At 35.9% G+C, this 20,556-nt stretch overlaps 1 protein-coding gene across 1 annotated transcript; it reads right to left on the bottom strand.

Annotated features, from left to right (window-relative positions):
- Positions 1 to 7,240: 7,240 nt before the first annotated feature.
- Positions 7,241 to 16,999, bottom strand: LOC149254137 (uncharacterized). Its single transcript, XM_089454696.1, has 2 exons — positions 16,967 to 16,999; positions 7,241 to 10,735 (listed from the first exon to the last, which is right to left on the bottom strand). Exons 1-2 carry the CDS (start codon positions 16,997 to 16,999, stop codon positions 7,241 to 7,243), a joined length of 3,528 nt encoding a protein of 1,175 aa, XP_089310822.1.
- Between the last annotated feature and the right edge of the window lie 3,557 nt (positions 17,000 to 20,556).

The following is a 20,556-nucleotide window of genomic DNA, read 5'->3' on the forward strand; positions in this document are numbered from 1 at the left end:
TTTTGTTTGAAGTGTGATAAAGCTAACTGATATGTCTATTTTTTTAGACTTTTTTGACGATGATCCTTTTAATGATCATTTTTTCATGAATCCATTTGGGATTAGCAGTATTTTGGAGTCCATTGACAAAGAGTTTCATGTTGTTGAGGATCACGTTGTTGAAGAAATCACTCATGTTGTTGAGGATCACGTTGTTGAAGAAATCACTCATGTTGTTGAGGATGTTGAAGAAATCACTCATGTTGTTGAGGATCACGCTGTTGAAGAAATCCCTCATGTTGTTGAGGATCACCCTGTTGAAGAAATCACTGAAATTAAAACTTGCCCGGTTGTTCGAAGTTTTATTGGATCTACTTTCAAAGATGACTGCATTTTGGTGGATCCTTCGTTGGTTCCTCATGGAAAGTGGGGAGAACATGAATTAAATTACCTCGTTCGAGATCTTGCATTGCCTCTCAATCCAAAAGAGGTTGTTGACGTTAAGTATGTAAGCAAGGAGCAAAGGAATTTCATCAGGAAATCCAAAAAGGTGAAGATGAAACTGCCCCAACAATGGAAAAGGACCAAGCATGGACCTTTTAATAAGAAGACAAAAATGAAATATTTTGTTGTAAGCCTAGCTGAGACTTAGACCAGCAGGCAAGATAAAGTTTGTGGTTTTCTGTTAAGTCGTCATCATTAAGAATATATATAGTTTGTTATATAGTTGGAATTAAGGGGGAGTGATAGAAAGGCATTAATCCCAACTACCCTCTGTTAATGCAGTAGTTACAGCAGATGTTCAAAGTACAAGTTCTAGAAGTCAGTTAGGTATGGTAGAAAATCCATTTCTCCATTAAGGGAGGATGTGAGAATAATGAAGAAATAAGATTAGTTAGTTATAGTTAGTTATTGAACAGAATAGTTGGTTGAACAGAATAGTTAGTTATTGAACAGAATTGAGTTCCTATATAAGTGAAATGTAATTGAGTAAATGATGAATAAAGTTAGTGAGTTTTATATTTTTATACTCTTGGCTTCTAGCTCGTAAAAAAGGTGAAAAATCTTTGGCCTTCCTTTTATCTACCTGGTATTTTTTCAGGTTTCTGCATTAGAGAAACCCTTTCTTAGTGATTGTGTTGTTGTAATCATTGATGGAATACTGGAATAATCCGTGCAAGGATTACTGGAACTATTTGAAGGGGCTTCTCTCTGCTTCTATCTCCTAAGAAAGAAGCACAATTTGTTACCTAGATTTGTTTTCGATGGCCACTGTTAGCTACATTTGTCAATACTCTAATGTGGAATGGCTTTGACATTATTGTTAAATACTCTAATGTGGAATGGCTTTGTACATTATTGTTAAAGTATTGTTAAAAAATTGATCTAGCTGTTATCTGTCAAATTCTGAAATATTTTGGAATTGAGAAAGGTTAAGTAATTGATCTGCTGTACCTCAAACAATTAACCTTTTCTCACAGTCAAGTTTTAAGATATTCCTAAAATTTGCAATCAACATAAATCCAAGACCAAAACCTTACCCTATAAGAAAAAAACCAAATGAAAAACCATTGAATTGATGATGGGAATCGATCAATTAATAAATAGACATTCAGTTTACAATGAAGCAGCTTTAGAACTAGGAAATAACTAAGTAGCACGGAGAAAAGTTTATCGTAGATTGTACTTCTAAAATGCGGAAGGGGACAACTCACAGGGCCCAAATGTTGGGCAGCATCTTACTTTTCAAGACATAATGCCATGCATGTCTGATTGGTTTTCTGCCAGTACCAAAGTCGCCTTTTCAATTAAAAACATCAAGAATCGATGTGGTCCATGCTGTCATGAATACTTTCTTGTCAACTATTCAATCGATTGCCTGGATAATGCGTTTCAGTTATTCAAAATCCCAATCAATACTCCACCGAATCCTATTGTGCTCATTTCATGCATAATCATGACTATATTAACCCACGAACGCCTAAAGCGATCTAATCGATGGCTTTTGAGTAGATCTAACGTATTCTCCTTCGCAGTCATGCTTGGCTCTGAAAGGCGTAAGATGGGTTTTTAGTAGATCTAATGGATTCGCCTCCGTAGTTATGCTTCGCTCCAAAAGAACATAAGAACGAACAGAATAATTGTCCAAATCGATGTGAGAGATAGGTTTGAGTATATATATTTGTGGGAGATTTCTTTTTAGGGTTGGGTTTACCCTAAAATGAATTTATTGCTGTCCCTCAAACTCTGAAAGGAGAAATGGATGCAGTCCTCCAGTGCCCTCCACCTCCTCAGCTACGCCTGAAAATCCTGTACTGTCTTACACTATAAATAGTCACTCTGCACTCATGAGACAATTTTTCTTGTCAAAAGGTGTCTTTCCTTTGCTTTCTCCGTTATTGTTTTTATCATACTAATTTGATTATTGTCATGGATTCAAGATGAAACCGTTAAAAATGTAAATTGAAATGAATTGAGAAATATGAAAAGAGCTATCTTGAAATATAAACCCTGCCTATCTTCGTTAACGTTTGCACTGGTAAGAATACTAATACGAATACTAATAGAAAAAATCACATTCAGATTGTTAAGTTTACTGGTATCAACTACCTAGCCGATTGTTAAGTTTACTGGTAGCTGATTGATCTTTGTATTTTGGTTTTGGTAATTGTTTAATAAAGTAATTTCATAGTTGAGAAATAAACAAGAAAGCAAAATAGGGATAAAGCTGCCCAGATCTTCCAGCAAATTCCATTCTGCTGAAGGCCTCCTTAGATCGTGGTCTATATCTTTGATCTTTGTATTTTGGTTTTGGTAATTGTTTAATAAAGTAATATAAAAAAGAATTTTAAAAGATTAACAAGAATTATAAGAATTCAAAAATATCAAAAATAATTATTAACATAAACATGTTTTTATCTTTTTCCTTTTAACATTTTTCTTTTCTTTTTGATATATAATCTACTCTTATGAATAATTATAATATGACAGCTAAAGGATCTCAAGGTAACCACCTGCCAGCAGCCAACAATTAACAAAATATTTTGGAACTGGAATCAATTTAATCAAACCAAGAAAATTGATCAAGTTGTTTTCTGGTCATTTCCAATTTATTCTAACATCATTCATCATATCTCTCTCATTGTAGATTAGGTTGCATTCACTTTTGCAAGGATTTTTATTTGCAATTTATGTTGGGCAGCATCTTACTTTTCAAGACATAATGCCATGCATGTCTGATTGGTTTTCTGCTAGTACCAGAGTCGCCTTTTCAATTAATAACATCAAGAATCGATATGGTCCTGCTGTTATGAATACTTTCTTGTCAACTATTCAATCAATTGCCTGGACACTGTGTTTCAGTTATTCAAAATCCCAATCAATACTCCACCGAATCCTGTTGTGCTCATTTCATGCATAATCATGACTATATTAACCCACGAACGCCTAAAGCGATCTAATCGATGGCTTTTGAGTAGATCTAACGGATTCTCCTCCGCAGTCACGCTTGGCTCTGAAAGGCGTAAGATGGGTTTTTAGTAGATCTAATGGATTCTCCTCCGCAGTTATGCTTCGCTCTGAAAGAACATAAGAACGAACAGAATAATTGTCCAAATCGATGTGAGAGATAGGTTTGAGTATATATATTTGTGGGAGATTTCTTTTTAGGGTTGGGTTTACCCTAAAATGAATTATTGCCGTCCCTCAAACTCTGAAAGGAGAAATGGATGCAGTCCTCTAGTGCCCAACACCTCCTCGGCTACGCCTGAAAATCCTGTACTGTCTTACACTGTAAATAGTCACCCTGCACTCATGAGACAATTTTTCTTGTCAAAAGGTGTCTTGCCTTTGCTTTCTCTGTTATTGTTTTTATCATACTAATTTGATTATCGTCATGGATTCAAGATGAAAGCGTAAAAAATGTAAATTGAAATGAATTGAGAAATATGAAAAGAGCTATCTTGAAATATAAACCCTGTTTATCTTCGTTAACGTTTGCACTCCTAAGAATACTAATATAATAGGTGATCAAGAAAGTTTTAAGTAAAAATCACATTCAGATTGTTAAGTTTACTGGTATCAACTACCTAGCCTATTGTTAAGTTTACTGGTAGTCGATCGATCTTTGTATTTTGGTTTTGGTAATTGTTTAATAAAGTAGTTTCATAGTTGAGAAATGAAAGAAAGCAAAATAGGGGTAAAGCTGCCCAGATTTTCTAGCAAATTCCATTATGTTGAAGGCCTCCTTAGGTCTTGGTCTATATCTTTGATCTTTGTATTTTGGTTTTGGTAATTGTTTAATAAAGTAATATAAAAAAGAACTTAAAAATATTAACAAGAATTATAAGAATTCAAAAATATCACAAATAATTATTAACATAAACATGTTTTTATCTTTTTTCTTTTAACATTTTTCTTTTCTTTTTGATATATAATCTACTATTATGAATAATTATAATATGACAGCTAAAGGATTTCAAGGTAGCCACCTGCCAGCAGCTAACAATTAACAAAATATTTTGGAGCCAACAATTAACAAAATATTTTGGAACTAGAGTCAATTTAATCGAACCAAGAAAATTGATCAAGTTGTTTTCTGGTCATTTCAAATTTATTCTAACATCATTCATCATATCTTTCTCATTGTAGATTAGGTTGCATTCACTTTTGCAAGGATTTTTATTTACAATTTATGAGGTGTATTGTTGAAATTTTTTAATAAATTTATGACAGTAAATCTGTAGTTTTATGATTTTGATAAGTTAATAAGTTATTAAAATAAAATATTTTAAAATTAAAGGTTTTTGATAAAAAAAAATTATTAGGTATTTGATTTATATAATTAAACTAATTTCAATCTTAATAGTTAAACTAATATGATACTAATTATTTTTTTTAAAAGAGAAAGTGATTTACTATCAAATATTTTTAAATTTATTCAATTTTGTTTTCCAAGTAAAAAAAATATATAATTATTGATTTTTTTAAATTTATTTAAATTACCATTTTTTTGTTTTTAATAAATATTTTAATATTATAATTATTTATACTAATTTTAATGAAATTAATTAAGCTTTGTAATAATGGTTAAAAAAGTATTTATTAAATGAGAAATTGTTTAAATTCTAAATAATTAATAATTATTTATATCAAAATTTTTTATTAAATCAGAAATTGTTTATTCACATACCTAAATTAGTATAAATTACTCCTAAAGCTGAAAACTAAAACATACAATTAGTCAATTACTCATAAGCTAAATAACTCATAGTTAATGATAATTAGTCATAAATCTAAGTTAGTTATAATTCATGATTTAATTTGACAATGATCTTAATGTTTATACTAATGAAATGAGATAAGTTTTGCAATAATGATTAAAACTATATTTATTAAATGAGAAATTGTTTAAATCACAAATAATTAATAAATATTTAAATCATAACTATTTATTAATTAACTTATTTAATGGTGTATATCTGAATTACTAGAAATTACTCATAAACCTAAAAACTGAAACATAGAATTAGTATATTACTCATAAACCTAAATAACACATAGAATTAGTCAATTACTCATAAACGTAAATAAACCATAGTTACTTATAATTAATCATAATTATTCATTAATCTAAATTACTCATAATTAACCTAATTATTTGTTCACTATAAATTAACTATGTGGCACTATAAATTAACTTTGGCACCCAAACAAGTGGAATATGTTGTTCTATTAAATGTTCATTGTAAAGAATGTCACACCTTTTTCTACTTGTTTAAAAGCCTTGTAAAATATTTTTTTGAAAAAATTAGATATAGCTCTTAAACACTATTCTATTCAATTGGATGGATGTCTTACTCCTGAAATTCTCACATTGCATCTATTAGCAAGCCATCAATATATTTCAATTTAACCTCCATATACCCTATAATCATAATCAAGTGGATAAAGAAACCCAACTTTCGTGCTAATTGATAATGTCAAATCTTATGTGTGTGTGGTTGCTTGAGGAAATTTTGTTGGATTCAAAAAAAGGGTGTGAGGTATAATTATGAATATTTACATGTGTATTTAAATGTAATTGGTTGTCATTAATATTGTAGGAATTTCCATGATGTATATGTGTAATATGGGTAATGTATAATGTATATGTCTTTAGCTGGAATGTATTAATTTAAATAATTAAATGTATTTAATATGTTTTTTTTTTGACTTTAACGGTTAGTTTTTTGAAGGGCGGCAAAACAGCTACCGCATGCTTTTTACAATGGAATAAATTCCTCATTTTTCTTTTCTCTCTGAGTTCTTGTTACACAGTGAGTCCATGGGCATTCTTTGTCACAGAGTCGCCTTTTGTGGAGAAGGTTCGCAGAGTCTCTGCCTAAAGGATCTGAACTTCATTAACGGATCTTTTGTCCATACAATCCTTGGTTGTTACCTGTTGCCTCTGGAAGAGTTCTGAGTTTGACTTGCTTCAACCTGGAAAATGAAATGCCGTCCTCTATCTCTGTTGCCAGAGGGACATTCCGGATCTGAGCTTTGAAATGGCGTCTTCCATCTCTGATCTTCAATCTCAACCTATCCTCCACTAAAGTTCCTGCAGTGGATGTAAATGCAGAGAGATATTGAACGCTGTATGGGCATTGATCACTAAGTTGGAGCATTCATTTTTTAAATGACAGAGAGAATTACTACAAGCAACTGACTTGCTTGTCTGCGCGGCTGATGGACTGTAAGTCTGTAAATTGATACCCTGTTTTGCGCTAATGCTAATTTCATATTTCCCTTTGTAGGAGGCGAGTCGATGGAACCGATGGAAAAGGAGAAGCCTGACACAAGATCATCTTTCTGCAGTTAATCGAAAAGCCTAGAAAGGGTTATGCTGCTACCAGTCTCAACAAGCTTAAGAGTTAAAAGACGGAAAAAGGTCCAGACTTATTGCTGCCCTTCTTGGTTTTCTTCAGAAATGTGATTGGGGAACCAGTGAAAACTCTTTTATTTCTACCTGGAGCACACCTGTACAGTGCAATCATCCAATCAAACCCACAATGCTCAAGTCGGATCCTGTTTGGAACAGAGTGTATAGGGCCAGCCAGAAACAGAGAATCCAATGCATCTAACTTTTCTTGGTTGCCTGCCCTTGGAGCTTGGTGTAACTGATTCCTGGAAGAACAGCTAAAGCCTGAAGGGTATCCGAGATAGCTGGTTCAGTAGCTGATCCCCAATACATCTTAAATAACAGATTTCCTGGTTAAGCCTATTAAGGGATGATGCAGAGGGATTCCTCAAAGTTGACTGAGAGGGTTCTTTGGCTTCTAGCTGAGCCAAGATTGGCTTCCGAATCAGCTTGAGAATTTAGCTGCCTCATTATATGGAAAAAGGAGATTTTTCGAAACTTAGCCAGCATGGGTCTAATTTTCTTGAGAATTCGGCCTAAGTGGATCTGCAACGGATTCGAGGAAGAGTTCATTGCTTGAATGATGAGCCTAGAGTCTCCGAAGACCGTCAGTGATTGAATATTCCGTTTAAGAGCCAGAGTCAGCCCCTGCCACAAAGCTAGAGCCTCAGCTCTATTGTTTGATTCGATTCCCAGACCCCAATGATACCTGAGTAAAGTAGAACCATCGGGATTCAGCAGAACTCCACCTCCACCCGCAGCTCCTGGATTGCCTTTAGAGGCCCCGTCGAAGAATAGACAATGGTCATCTAGTGCCGATCTCCACTTTAGAAATTCCTGTTCTTCCAGGCGAATTTCCCACATAGCATGGCAAGAGGCTGGAGTAGAAGGGATGGATTGATTATTCGGAACAATATCTTTCAGCCACAGCTCCTCCTCATTGTCCAGCTTTGCTTCATTCCTTAAGGCTGGCTTAGCTTCCAATGTCTCTCCCAAGATAGCTTTAATTTTGGATATAACGTTGTTTGAAGTGCAGATTTCTCCTCTGAAAATTCTGTTATTCCTTTCCAGCCATAACTTCCAGCAGATGTATTTAGGGGTCCACATCCAAGCAGTCTTAAGAAGGTTTTTTTTATTGAGGCAGAATGATGATAGCTTGGCCCACTCGTGAAGCAGGGTTGGCACATTTCTTGGTAGCTCAATCTTGTCCGCCCTTGAACTCAGAACCCCCTTCCAGACTGCCTTGGCAAAGGGGCACAGCAACAACAGGTGATCAGCTGTTTCTTCCTCTGATATACATAATGGGCATCTGGAAGGCCCTTCCATTCCCCGTTTTCTCAGGTTGTCTCCTGTGAGAATACTGTTATGAGCGAGCGTCCAGCAGAAGAAGTCTATTTTTGGGAGAGAAGGAAAGCTCCATATGAATTTCCATTGCGTTGGGTCTGGAGGAACATTCGGGACAGCAATTAAACTTTTGTATCCTTCAGCAACCGAGAAGGAACCAGTATGGGAGCCCCACCCTCTTTTGTCCTTGGCTGTTGCTGACAATGGGGATTTTCCTTGCAGTTTGTCTAAAAGTAAAGAAGCTTCAGATTGCAAATGGTGTGGTACCTCTCCAAGATTCCAGCTGTCCCATCTTCTGTCAGCATCCTCCGTCCAGTTGGATATGTCCCAAAGTGTTTCCTTATTGTTGGAATGCAGCCATAGTTTAATATTTGCCAGGTCTTTTATATGATGTAGTGGCTGGTCTCCAAGAATCTGATCTTTCCAAATTCTTATTTTTTTCCCATTACCTGGGATCCAGTAGAGGTTGGGGCTGAAGTTGTCCAGAGCCGCAATACAAAGCTTGGATATTGGGGAACCTTTGGAGTTTTTTGGAGGAAGGTCCAGACATCTCAAACGTTGACCTTGAAAGTATTTCTTCCACAGTACTTTCTTGCTCCAGCTTATTTTCCCTGCCACAATATTCCACAAAATTTTTGAGCCTAGAGCGAGATTTTGGGCAGCCAAGTCTCTCATTTGCAGACCTCCTTCTATGAATGGTCTCTTAATGGTATCCCAATTTACTAAATGAAGCCTTCTTTCATTGTTTTTCCCCCCTTCCCACAGGAATCTCCTCAGCATACCATCCATTTTACTGAGAAAGGTTTTGGGGGCAAGGAGAATGGAGTGCTGAAAAAGAGGCATGCTTGTTAAGACAGATTTTATAAGGATAATTTTCCCAGCAGTGTTCAGCCAGGAGGCTCCCCAGGCATGTATTCTGAGCTTAAGCTTGTCCAAAAGGGGCATCCAATGGGAAACTTTAGGGATGGATCTGAAAATTGGGATCCCAAGATATTTGAATGATTCCCAGTCTTGACAGATTTTCATTTCAAGTAGCCTAGCTATGTCAGCAAGATTTTTAGCTGAGCAATTCCAGCCATAGATTGTACTTTTTGAATAGTTAATCTTGCTGCCGGATGCTTCCTTATAGATGTCCAGTTCCTTTTTGAAAGAACTGGCCGAATTAATGCTCGCTCCACCTAGAAGCAGTGTGTCGTCGGCAAATTGGGCATGGTTTATTTCTTTGACATTTTGCACCATTCTAAGGCCTGGTAGAATTTGGATTTGCTGACAGAAGTCGAGCTGGAAACTAAGCACAGAGGCTTGTATAGCATAGAGAAGCGGGGACAGCGGACAGCCTTGTCTTAATCCCCTGGAGGCTGTAAAAAATTCAGTCGATCTTCCATTTACCAACGGTGCAATCCAAGGAGAGGCAATGCAGGCTTTCACCCAATTTGTGAAGTTTGTTGAGAAGCCCATTTTTGTCATAACAGCAAACAGGAAGTCATGCCTCACCCTATCAAAGGCATTAGCCAAATCGAGTTTTATTACCATTCCTTTCTCTTTTCTCTGGCCACTTGAATGAACTGCCTCTTGAACCAGCACAATATTATCCAGTATCTTTCTCCCTTTGATGAAGCCTCCTTGGTTCTCCGGTATGATGTCCGGCAAAATATTCTTGAGGCGAATGGATATTATTTTGGTAATCAGTTTATAGCTAGTATTGCACAACGAAATGGGACGAAATCTACTGAAATCTGAAGCTCCTTTTTCTTTCGGAAGCAATGCCAGGAAGGCTGAATTGGTGCTGCCTCCTATCTTTGCGCATAATTGGGACTTCCTTACCATTCTCAGAAGGTCTTTGTTGATAATTGACCAGCAAGACTGAAAGAACCTAGCAGTGAACCCATCAGGCCCTGGCGCTTTATCCGGTTCCATGCAATCCAAGGCTTTCTTGAGCTCGTCCATGCTGATCGGGGCAGTCAGCATATTATTGACAGGGTCATGCACACAGGAGGGGATTAGATTATACGGATATGCTTGAGGATCTATAGGCTGGTCATCAGGTGCTGAATAGAGATCTTTAAAAAAGGAGAATGCTGCTCTCTTGATGCCTTCAAAATCATTAACCACTGTATCTTGGAATCGGATTTCTGAAACATTTTTGAATTGCTTTCGAGCTTCGGCATGCTTGTGGAAAAAACTAGTATTTTTGTCGCCGGCCTGTAACCATAAATTTCTAGATTTTTGTCTCCAATACTCCTCTTCGTCCCTACTAGCTTTATGAAGGGCTTTTTGCAACTCAACTTCTTCTTGGAGCAGACTTTGGGTAATAACTGAATTCTCCATTGAAGATTGGAGGGCAGCAAGGTTTTCTATAGACTCTTTTCTCTTGGCAGCAGGTGTTTTCAAAGCTTTAGCCCACTCCTTGAGCCTTCTCTTAAGAGCCCGCAACTTTTCTTCCCACACGAAGAAAGGGGATCCCTGAATTTTCCGGTTCCAGACTTCAGCAACCACCTCATTGAACCCCTCTTGCTGATAAATGTATTTAATATGTTACTGAGAATTGTTTAAACATTTTTTTTTGAAAGAAATAGAATAATATAATTATATAAGGGAATAATGAAAAAACTCTTCTCATTATATTACATACATATTACAATATGTTAGAAAAATAAGATATGGATTTTATAAAATTATATTATAATAAGTTTTATTAAATCTCTTACTGTAACCTTTTTTTTTTCTTTCATAAATTATAATTAAAAAAAAACATTGTATAATAAAAATATGTATAAGAATAGATTAATTCAATAAAACAAATCTTTTCAAAAAAAAAATTAGAGAAACTTTAAGCACATTTTTTTTATTTCTTTCATAAATTACAATTAAAAAAAAAACATTGTATAATAAAAATATGTATAAGAATAGATTAATTCAATAAAACAAATCTTTTCAATTTTTTTTAAAAGAAACTTTAAACACCTTACTTAATATATGTTTAAATTCATGTGTTTTTAGATTTTCTATTGTTTTTAATTTGGCGAAAATTCTTTGGAATTACAAGTAAATTTGATTCAAAAAAAAAAATTACAAGTAAATTTGAGTAAAGATTGTTTGGAATCACAAGTAAAATGTAGTTAGTTCCAACCAAAAATTCGTTAACATCTACTTGTTAGAAAACCCATTAAAAATATTTATAAACACATAAAATAAAAATAATAATTCAGTTTTAAGATTAAGATCAAGTTATATATCATTATTTTTTTTTAAACAATGGAGACATATAGAATTAATTGTTTTAGAAAACACATTTTCTTAATGGTTAAGAACATTTAAATTATAACTATTATGATTAGTGTATCGTTAAAAATTACATTATTAAGTAAGAAATACTATTTTAATAAATATTAAGAAATTCAAATAATTAAAAAAAGTTATAAATATATAAAATTATGTTGAAAAATCTCACAAACATAAAACATATTACATTTTTTATTATTTAAATTTCCTAATATTTATTAATTAAAGCTCCATATACCACATAATCATAATCATGTAGATATTAATTTAGTCCATTAGAATGCTTAGGTTGTGATATTAATGCAGTCTAATATAAGGATTATCTTATCATATTAACAATCTATTGTTTTATTAATAAATAAGTAAAGTGATTTTAGATTAATTGTAAATATGAAAAAAATTAACGTATACTAATATGTTGTTTTAGAAATTTAGTAATATAATTTTAATTTGATATTTTTGGATTCATTATGATTGAGTCAATTTTTTTTTTGTCAAATTCCAACCAGAAATTATTTAGGTCATTCACATTACATACATAATTAAAACATATAACTAAAATAAATTCACTACTATACAAAACAGGTAGCCATGTGATCTTGAATCTAGAAAAAAAACCAAGTTGTTCACCAACGCCATGTGATCTTGAATATAGAAAAAAAAACAAGTTGTTCACCAACTATTTTTTATTAGTTCAAATTTCACTCTTACACAACCATTAACATTTCTTATCCTTAACAAAATGGAAAATTGTGTATGGTAAATTATGTATTTATGTTACTTTTAATTTTATTCAACATTAAATTGTTTTGTTGATATCAAATGCCTTTTTTTTTTACTATTAGGTGATTTCACTGTTTCATCATGGATCCAGCTATTTGGAGTTGTCTTCCATTCGAAGTTCTTGAACTTGTCTTCATGTGGCTCCCTTTATCGGTTGTGATAAAGTTTGGCACTGTTTGTAAAAAATGGAAGAATGCTTTGCAAAACCCTTCTTTCTTTTTACGTTGCAAGAATGTCTCTACGAACGAATTTGGATTTCTCGTTCCTTTCCTCAATAGTGAAGACAATTGTTTTGCTGCTCAATACCTTAATCAAAATGGCCACATATATCAATTTCATTTGGGATTCATAGATTCAAGATACAGAGTAGAGTGTATTGTTGGACCAATGGTGGTTTTATCCTTACCAACAGAATGCTCCCAAACACACAACTATTTTGTAATGAATCCATTTACAAAGGCATTTAAAGCTCTTACTATGTTTGGTTTGGTTAGATCTTTTGCACATGATAATCAGCCCAAAACATGTCATAAGTCTATTCATCAGGAGCAGCTCGGAAAGATCTTTCCAACGGTATATTACACTCCAAAAATCGGCTCCCGGATCAAAAGATATGACCGAATGAGTGAGTGACTCAAAAACCCTCCCACGTAGCAGTTCAGGTATTGAATGATTTAGAGGAAACTAGGAAATGTCAATGTATGGTTTTGTCACTGGACTGTGATAGAGAAGAAGAGAACATAGAATTTGAGGTCTTTTACTGTGCTGCTAATCCTCATCTCAACATATGGCAAGCTCATTTCTCTACTTTGATTGAAAGAGATATCCTATGCAGACGACACAGAAGTGGCATGTCAACATAAAAGGGAAGAATCTCTTTGCTCCGCTTTTTGAAAACTTGTTGGAGATTCTCATTGTTTGGTCTAATGGTAGGACCAGTGGAGAGGTTCACACTTGTTTGTTAAAGGGTGAAAATTTTCCCAACTTGCATGAGCAAATTGATGTGAGAGGATTGGAGTTTCAAATTTTGCATGCACCTTCATCCTTTTCTGCTTTAAATGGAAGCCTATGCTTTTGTGGCCAGAGAATATTTTTGCATAACGCTCGTTGCTTCTTTGGTGAAGTATCGTTGGAAGTTTCATGATATTTTGGAATAAATCCCAAGGATGGAGAGTATCACCTTTCGTGCCGAGTTTCGAATGTTGAAGTCAATGCTCTTATGAGGACCCTTGATGCAAAGCCTCTTTTGTTTCCTTTAGCAGGTTCATTGAAATACGTTTTCAATTGTTAAGGTCCATTCGATATTCCTGTATTTGTAGGTGGTGGCATAATGTCAAAGAAAAACAATCATTTCATATCAAATATGCCTTACTCTGTTGCGGCTGAAGTAGTCATGTGAAAACAAGGAGTTTGGGGTAGTAGCAGCGATAGGTCGTGTGCCATTCTCATATGTGTCAACCAATTTTACTTTCAACACTGATAGTCACATCACAGATGTGTATGACATTCGAGCAACGCTTACAGATGGTGGTGAAATACGCGGTGCTGGAAATGCTTGGATCTATCCAGAGGGTGAGATGGATGACTCTGCAGTTGATTTTAATTTTTCTGGAAATGTTGATTTTGACAATGTGGTTCAACACTTTCTTCCTAATGGGGTCCAAGAAATGCCTATGAAGCTTGGCAGAGGGAAGGCATCTAGATGATGATGTTCGAATGGATGTTGTCTGGGCTTCAACTGCGATCTCAAAATCATCAACTCAACTTGATCTAAAAAAACAAAGAGCACTTGTAGCACAACCTGCAGCAGATTTGGTAAATGACTGCAGTTCAGTGGCAACAAGAAATATGAATGGCACTGACATCTACAATGATGGGAGTGATTTGCACTAGTGCAATCTTGTTGATAAAATAGATATGGATCTCTCCTTGAGTGATCAAAGAAGGGTTGAAAGGCTACACAATACGGAACCATTCAGAGGTTATGGCACTCAAGAAGATAGAGTTGATTACTCAGGTCTGCTTTTGCCTCAATCCGTGAATATTGATGAAATGTTAGAAAAACATGAACGCAAGACCCAACAGGCAGTCTGCAAGGAACGGCAGGACAGAGGTAATGAAGAAGGTAGTTAAAAGGAGGACACTTGCACAATACCTAGTTGAACATGCAGGCTTGCTTTTATGGCTTTCCTCTGCATCTCAAATTATACTCAAACAAAATCAGGCGAATTTGGTACATGCACTCCTTTTGGGTTGACTATCATAGTAGAGATGATTCAAGATTTACTCTCACAGAGAAGTATCATTCAGTGGTTGCTTACAAATGGTCTTGAGCAACTCTCTCAAATTGCATCCCGTTTGCACTGGCTTCTTGTATATGATTCAACTTTTCCAGGAGGGCGCGATACATTCATCAAATCTGTTCTTAGTATTCTCACATCTGCAGTTCGTCTATCTCAGCAACGGAAATTTTGTCAAACATGATTTTGCTTAACCTTTCAAGGTTTATTTGAGGTTGTACAGTTAATTGAATGTGCAGATCCTGATATGAACTCCAGGGATATGGTTAAACTTGGAGCGAAGTTCGTTCTTTCTAGTTCACCACCAGCAGTGAAGACAGTCGCAGATAAATTAAAGCTATTAAAACTAGGGATGTGGGCTTGTTCTAGTGCCATGCAAATGCATTCCCTTTCAAATTTCGAAAGGGAAACACCTATCGACAAGCAGTGGAATTTACTGAAAGATAAAAAATGTCAAGATTCATTGATGGAGAAATTGTTGCGTTGGTTAGTAGCATCTGCAATATTTGGAATGCTTTCTTGGACAACCAACTGTCCAAAGAGACCTAACCTGACATCCTTATTTTCTTTACTCGAAAGTTTAAAGACATCAAGGTGCCTCTCTGAAATGGAGCGAGATTCCAAAATTAACAAGGGTTTGGCCCAATTAATATTATATCTTCACAAGCTTGTTGAAGTGCACTGCAGAGAGCTGTCATCAGTTGTCGCAGCTATTAGCTTGTTGTTGCTTTTAGATGGCACAGATCTCATTGATGAAACCTCCTCCCATGGCACATTTTCGAGCTTGTTGATTCTTTGTCAGAGGTTTCATGTCCAGTAGAGGCCAACACTTCCTGACGTTGGTCATTTATCAATCCTTGGAGATACTTATCTTGGAAAATATCAGATGTGCAAAGATTCTATGAATATGAAGTTTGTCAAGTCTTGTCGATTACTTTTGAAAACTTTCTATTGAGTACAACACCAAATTTTCATTTTAGTGCCCAAAGGAAAAAGTTGGACTTGCAAGTTACTTCACCTCATTTGGCAACAGAATTATCTGATAAACTTGATGCTTTAAAGCTGGAAATATGGATTTGGAAAAATACGATGCCAATGTTAATTCTACTATGGCAACCTCAGTTACTAAACCCTGTGATCAATAGGAGCAAAATGGAAATACGTCTTCAGAAGCAATGCCAGGTTCATCATCACCTTCAGGAGAAAATGACTTTACATCTTCGCATGATGAGAGGATCCTCAGTACATTAGACATATCAACAAAGGATGAGATTGATTTTAATTCTGAAACTCAGAAGCTCGATAATTTGAAAGGCTTTGAAGAGTTCCAAATGGAGTAAAAGAGGAAAATTAGTGGTGAAAACTGAAGTGTCAGAGTTACCAGGCACAAATCCAGCAGTGGTTGAGGAAAATCTCAGATTTCAGGGCTTAATATCAGCAGTCAAAGATTGAAACAACAGTAAAAGGGCAGATTTTGTGGAATTCCACCCTTAAAGGAAGCAGATCTTGACCAAAATTCACTAATTATGGTTTTCAAAACAACTCTATTTGCCATAGCTCACGAGAGTCTTATTCAATATTGTTTAGTTTTGATCTTGTTTAGTTTTGATATTATTTCATGATAGGATTTTAATATTAATTGTATTTATTAATAGGATTTTATTTTATTTTTCATTTCCTATGTTGAGGAAATAAAAATGGATTTGTAATTTAGTATATATAGGATTAGTTTTGAAAATGTAAGGGTTTGATTTTGGCAGCAGAGAGGCTGCTTGGCATTGTGTAAATTTTTCCTGAATATCATTTTAATAAAGTAGTTTTTTGCCCTTTGGACCTGGGATTGATCACGGTGTTGATGTTTAGTATGTTTTTCCTATAATTCACTTACACATTTTGTTTTTCTGCCTAGTTTCAGCATTATATAAGAGATATGTTAGGAATTCTTCTGTAATGATGCTCTTTCATGATGATTTTGCTGTTAGTTGTAATGGTTGTCTTAGCAGAATTCATCCTTGGCTAGATGCTCTGTTGAGCAACCTCATTATTCTCTTTCATCTAAAGTTGTTGTTGTAGATCCATCCTTTGTTTGATGCCTGCAGGGCAGCGGGCTTTCTCCCCTATGCTACTCACATTCACAATATTTATCTGGCTGAACATGACACTTAATGTGCCCCAAGTTTGCCGACAGAAACTGGCATTGACTCCATAGCCCAATCATCCTTTCTCTTGTTGTTTCGACCCAAAACCTTTCAAACAAATCCTTGCACTCCATAGCTAGCCTAAAAATTCATTTATCGCAGCCACATCTTGTTGGCAAAGAGAGAGCCCTCTCTGTTCTGGCAGGGCTAGATGCCAGATCGAAAGCTTGGTCTATGGTTACCTCGATATTGCCTTTCTCAGCCTTGAGGTTCATTTTGAGTGCTAACATATTGGCGTCGTTTCCAGGGAAGAGGTGACAGATCTTCTCCTGGGAAGATCATTCAAGTTGCAGATTTGATTGTTGATGGTGGACAACAGGCAGACACATATGAAGGCTGAAATCGTTTACCTGATGAATCCATTGTTCAACATCCTGAGCTTCGACTTCATTGCCAAAGAAATCCAGATTTCAGAAACGTTGATGGTGATCACTGATGACAGGGTATGTGGCAAATCCGTTATCTAGTGAAATGTTATTGATTTTAAGGGATGAGTTAGCAAAATTTCAGATTTATCAGAGTTTTTTAACATCATTGCTTCTTAGCTTGAAATCCAGCCGACTCACACCGGAGAATAAATATTGTTTTCTTGGCCTAGTTGTTGAAAGATTGGAAAATGAAATTGAACTATTGGATGTTCAAATTAAGTCACATGAATTCCAAGACCCTAAACAGTTCTTGGAAACTCTCCCTCCTTCCAAAGAAGAAAAGGTAAGGCTTCCCTTAGATGGTTGGATGGAAGGACGTTATGATTTACAGCGAGGATGTGACAATCTCCAGCCAAGAGCAAATGTTAATGAGTTGGGGCAGCAGATAGAATCTAGTTTCTATGATCCTATCAATGCATATATGGAATATATTTTTAAGTTGAAAGAAAAACCAGGTTGCCTTTTACAGAGCCAGAGGTACTATGGGTATATGTTGTTGGTAGGATTTACAACTATGTTCTGGTTCAAACACTATCAAACAACAACATCATTGTCACAGTTGCTTGATTGGTTGGTCTGGCATTATAGCATTACTTGATCTATTGATTTTGCTGCAAAGTAGGGTAGATTTGTTAATAAATAAGCTACAAAAGGCATCATTTTAGTTTTTGGTATTTGTTACGTACAGGTTGCAGTATGTGTATGTTTGGATTGGTATGAGTTGTTTTAAGTTTGCATCTGTTTGACCGTATTGCCCAATGGATGAGGCACTTGGTCTATGGTGTTCTTGACACCTCCAAGGAGCTGCCATCCCTAATGGAGCCGATGTTAGAGTCAGTCTTCGCAGCCTGTCACCAGGGATCAACATGAGCTCTTACTATGTTTGGTTTGGTTAGATGTTTTGCACATGATAATCAGCACAAAACATGTCATAATTCTATTCATCAGGAGCAGCTCGGAAAGACCTTTCCAACGGTATATTACACTCCAAAACCCGGCTCCTAGATCAAAAGATATGACCAAATGAGTGATTGACTCAAAAACCCTCCTATGTAGCAGTTCAGGTATTGAATAATCCAGAGGAAACTAGGAAATGTCAATGTCTGGTTTTGTCACTGGATTGTGATAGAGAAGAAGAGAACATAGCATTTGAGGTCTTTTACCGTGCTGCTAATCCTCATCTCAACATATGGCAAGCTCATTTCTCTGCTTTGATTGAAAGAGATATCCTATGCAGACGACACAGAAGTGGCATGTCAACATAAAAGGGAAGAATCTCTTTTCTCCGCTTTTTGAAAACTTGTTGGAGATTCTCATTGTTTGGTCTAATGGTAGGGCCAGTGGAGAGGTTCACAATTTTTTGTCAAAGGGTGAAAATTTTCCCAACTTGCATGAGCAAATTGATGTGAGAGGATTGGAGTTTCAAATTTTGGATGCACCTTCATCCTTTTCTGCTTTAAATGGAAGCCTATGCTTTCATGGCCAGAGAATATTTTTGCATAATGCTCGTTGCTTCTTTGGTGAAGTGCCATTGGAAGTTTCAGGAGATTTTGGAATAAATCCTGAGGATGGAGAGTATCACCTTTTGTGCCAGGTTTTGAATGTTCAAGTCAATGCTCTTATGAGGACCCTTGACGCAAAGTCTCTATTGTTTCCTTTAGCAAGTTCATTGAAAGCAGTTTTCAATTGTCAAGGCCCATTGGATATTCCTGTATTTGTAGGTGGTGGCATAATGTCGAAGAAAAACAATCATTTCATATCAAATATGCCTTACTCTGCTGTGACTGAAGAAATCATGCGAAAACAAGGAGTTTGGGGCGGTAGCAGCTATAGGTCATGTTCCATTCTCATATGTGTCAACCAATTTTACTTTCAACACTGATAGTCACATCACAGATGTGTATGGCATTCGAACAACACTTACAGATGGTGGTGAAATATGTGGTGCTAGAAATGCTTGGATCTATCCAAAGGGTGAGATGGACGACTCTGCAGTTCATTTTAATTTTTCTGGAAATGTTGATTTTGACAATGTGGTTCAACACTTTCTTCCTAATGGGGTCCAAGCAATGCCTATGAAGCTTGGCAGAGGGAAGGCATCCAGATGATGATGTTCGAATGGATGTTGTCTGGGCTTCAATTGCGATCTCAAAATCATCAACTCAACTTGATCTAAAAAAACAAAGAGCACTTGTAGCACAACCTGCAGCAGATTTGGTAAATGACTGCAGTTCAATGGCAACAAGAAATATGAATGGCACTAACATCTACAATGATGGGAGTGATTTGCACCAGTGCAATCTTGTTGATAAAATAGATGGGGATCCCTCCACGAGTGATCAAAGAAGGGTTGAAAGGCTACACAATATGGAACCATTTAGAGGTTATGGCACTCAAGAAGATAAAGTTGATTACTGAGGTCCGCTTTTGCCTCAATCGGTGAATATTGATGAAATGTTAGAAAAACATGAACGCAAGATCCAACAGGCCATCCGCAAGGCACGACAGGACAAAGGTAATGAAGAAGGTAGTTAAAAGGAGGACACTTGCACAATACCTGGTTGAACATGTGGGCTTGCTTTTATGGCTTTCCTCTGCTGTCTCAAATTATACTCAAACAAAATCAGGCGAATTTGGTACATGCACTCCGTTTGGGTTGACTATCATAGTAGAGATGATTCAAGATTTACTCTCACGGAGAAGTATCATTCAATGGTTGCTTACAAATGGTCTTGAGCAACTCTCTCAAATCGCATCCCGTTCGCACTGGCTTCTTGTATATGATTCAGCTTTTCCAGGAGGGCGCGATACATTCATCAAATCTGTTCTTAGTATTTTCACATCTGCAGTTCGTCTATCTCAGCAACGGAAATTTTGTCAAACACGATTTTTCTTAACCTTTCAAAGTTTATTTGTGGTTGTACAATTAATTGAATGTGTAGATCCTGATATGAACTCCAGGGATATGGTTAAACTTGGAGCGAAATTCGTTCTTTCTAGTTCGTCACTAGCAGTGAAGACAATCGCGGATAAATTAAAGCTATTAAAACTAGGGATGTGGGCTTGTTCTAGTGCCATGCAAATGCATTCCCTTTCAAATTTCAAAAGGGAAACACATGTCGATAAGCAGTGGAATTTACTGAAAGATCAAAAAAGTCATGATTCATTGATGGAGAAGTTGCTGCGTTGGTTAGTAGCATCTGCCATCTTTGGAATGCTTTCTTAGACAGCCAACTGTCCAGAGAGAACTAACCTGACATCCTTATTTTCTTTACTCGAAAGTTTAAAGACATCAAGGTGCCTCTCTGAAATGGAGAGAGATTCCAAACAATGGCTTGGCCCAG

This window comes from Pinus tabuliformis, chromosome 7 (assembly GCF_031772625.1).
Source record: "Pinus tabuliformis cultivar Carrire ecotype Pingquan chromosome 7, CPIR1, whole genome shotgun sequence".
NCBI classification, from domain to species: Eukaryota; Viridiplantae; Streptophyta; class Pinopsida; order Pinales; family Pinaceae; genus Pinus; species Pinus tabuliformis.

What these genes read in the sequence shown, in the direction of transcription:
- LOC149254137 (XM_089454696.1), bottom strand. Translation starts at nt 16,999, where the DNA reads ATGAACCTCAAGGCTGAGAAAGGCAATATCGAG. An exon ending in CTGAGAAAGGCAATATCGAG is followed by an intron (nt 10,736 to 16,966) that starts GTAACCATAGAC and finishes TACATTTATCAG; the next exon opens with CAAGAGGGGTTCAATGAGGT.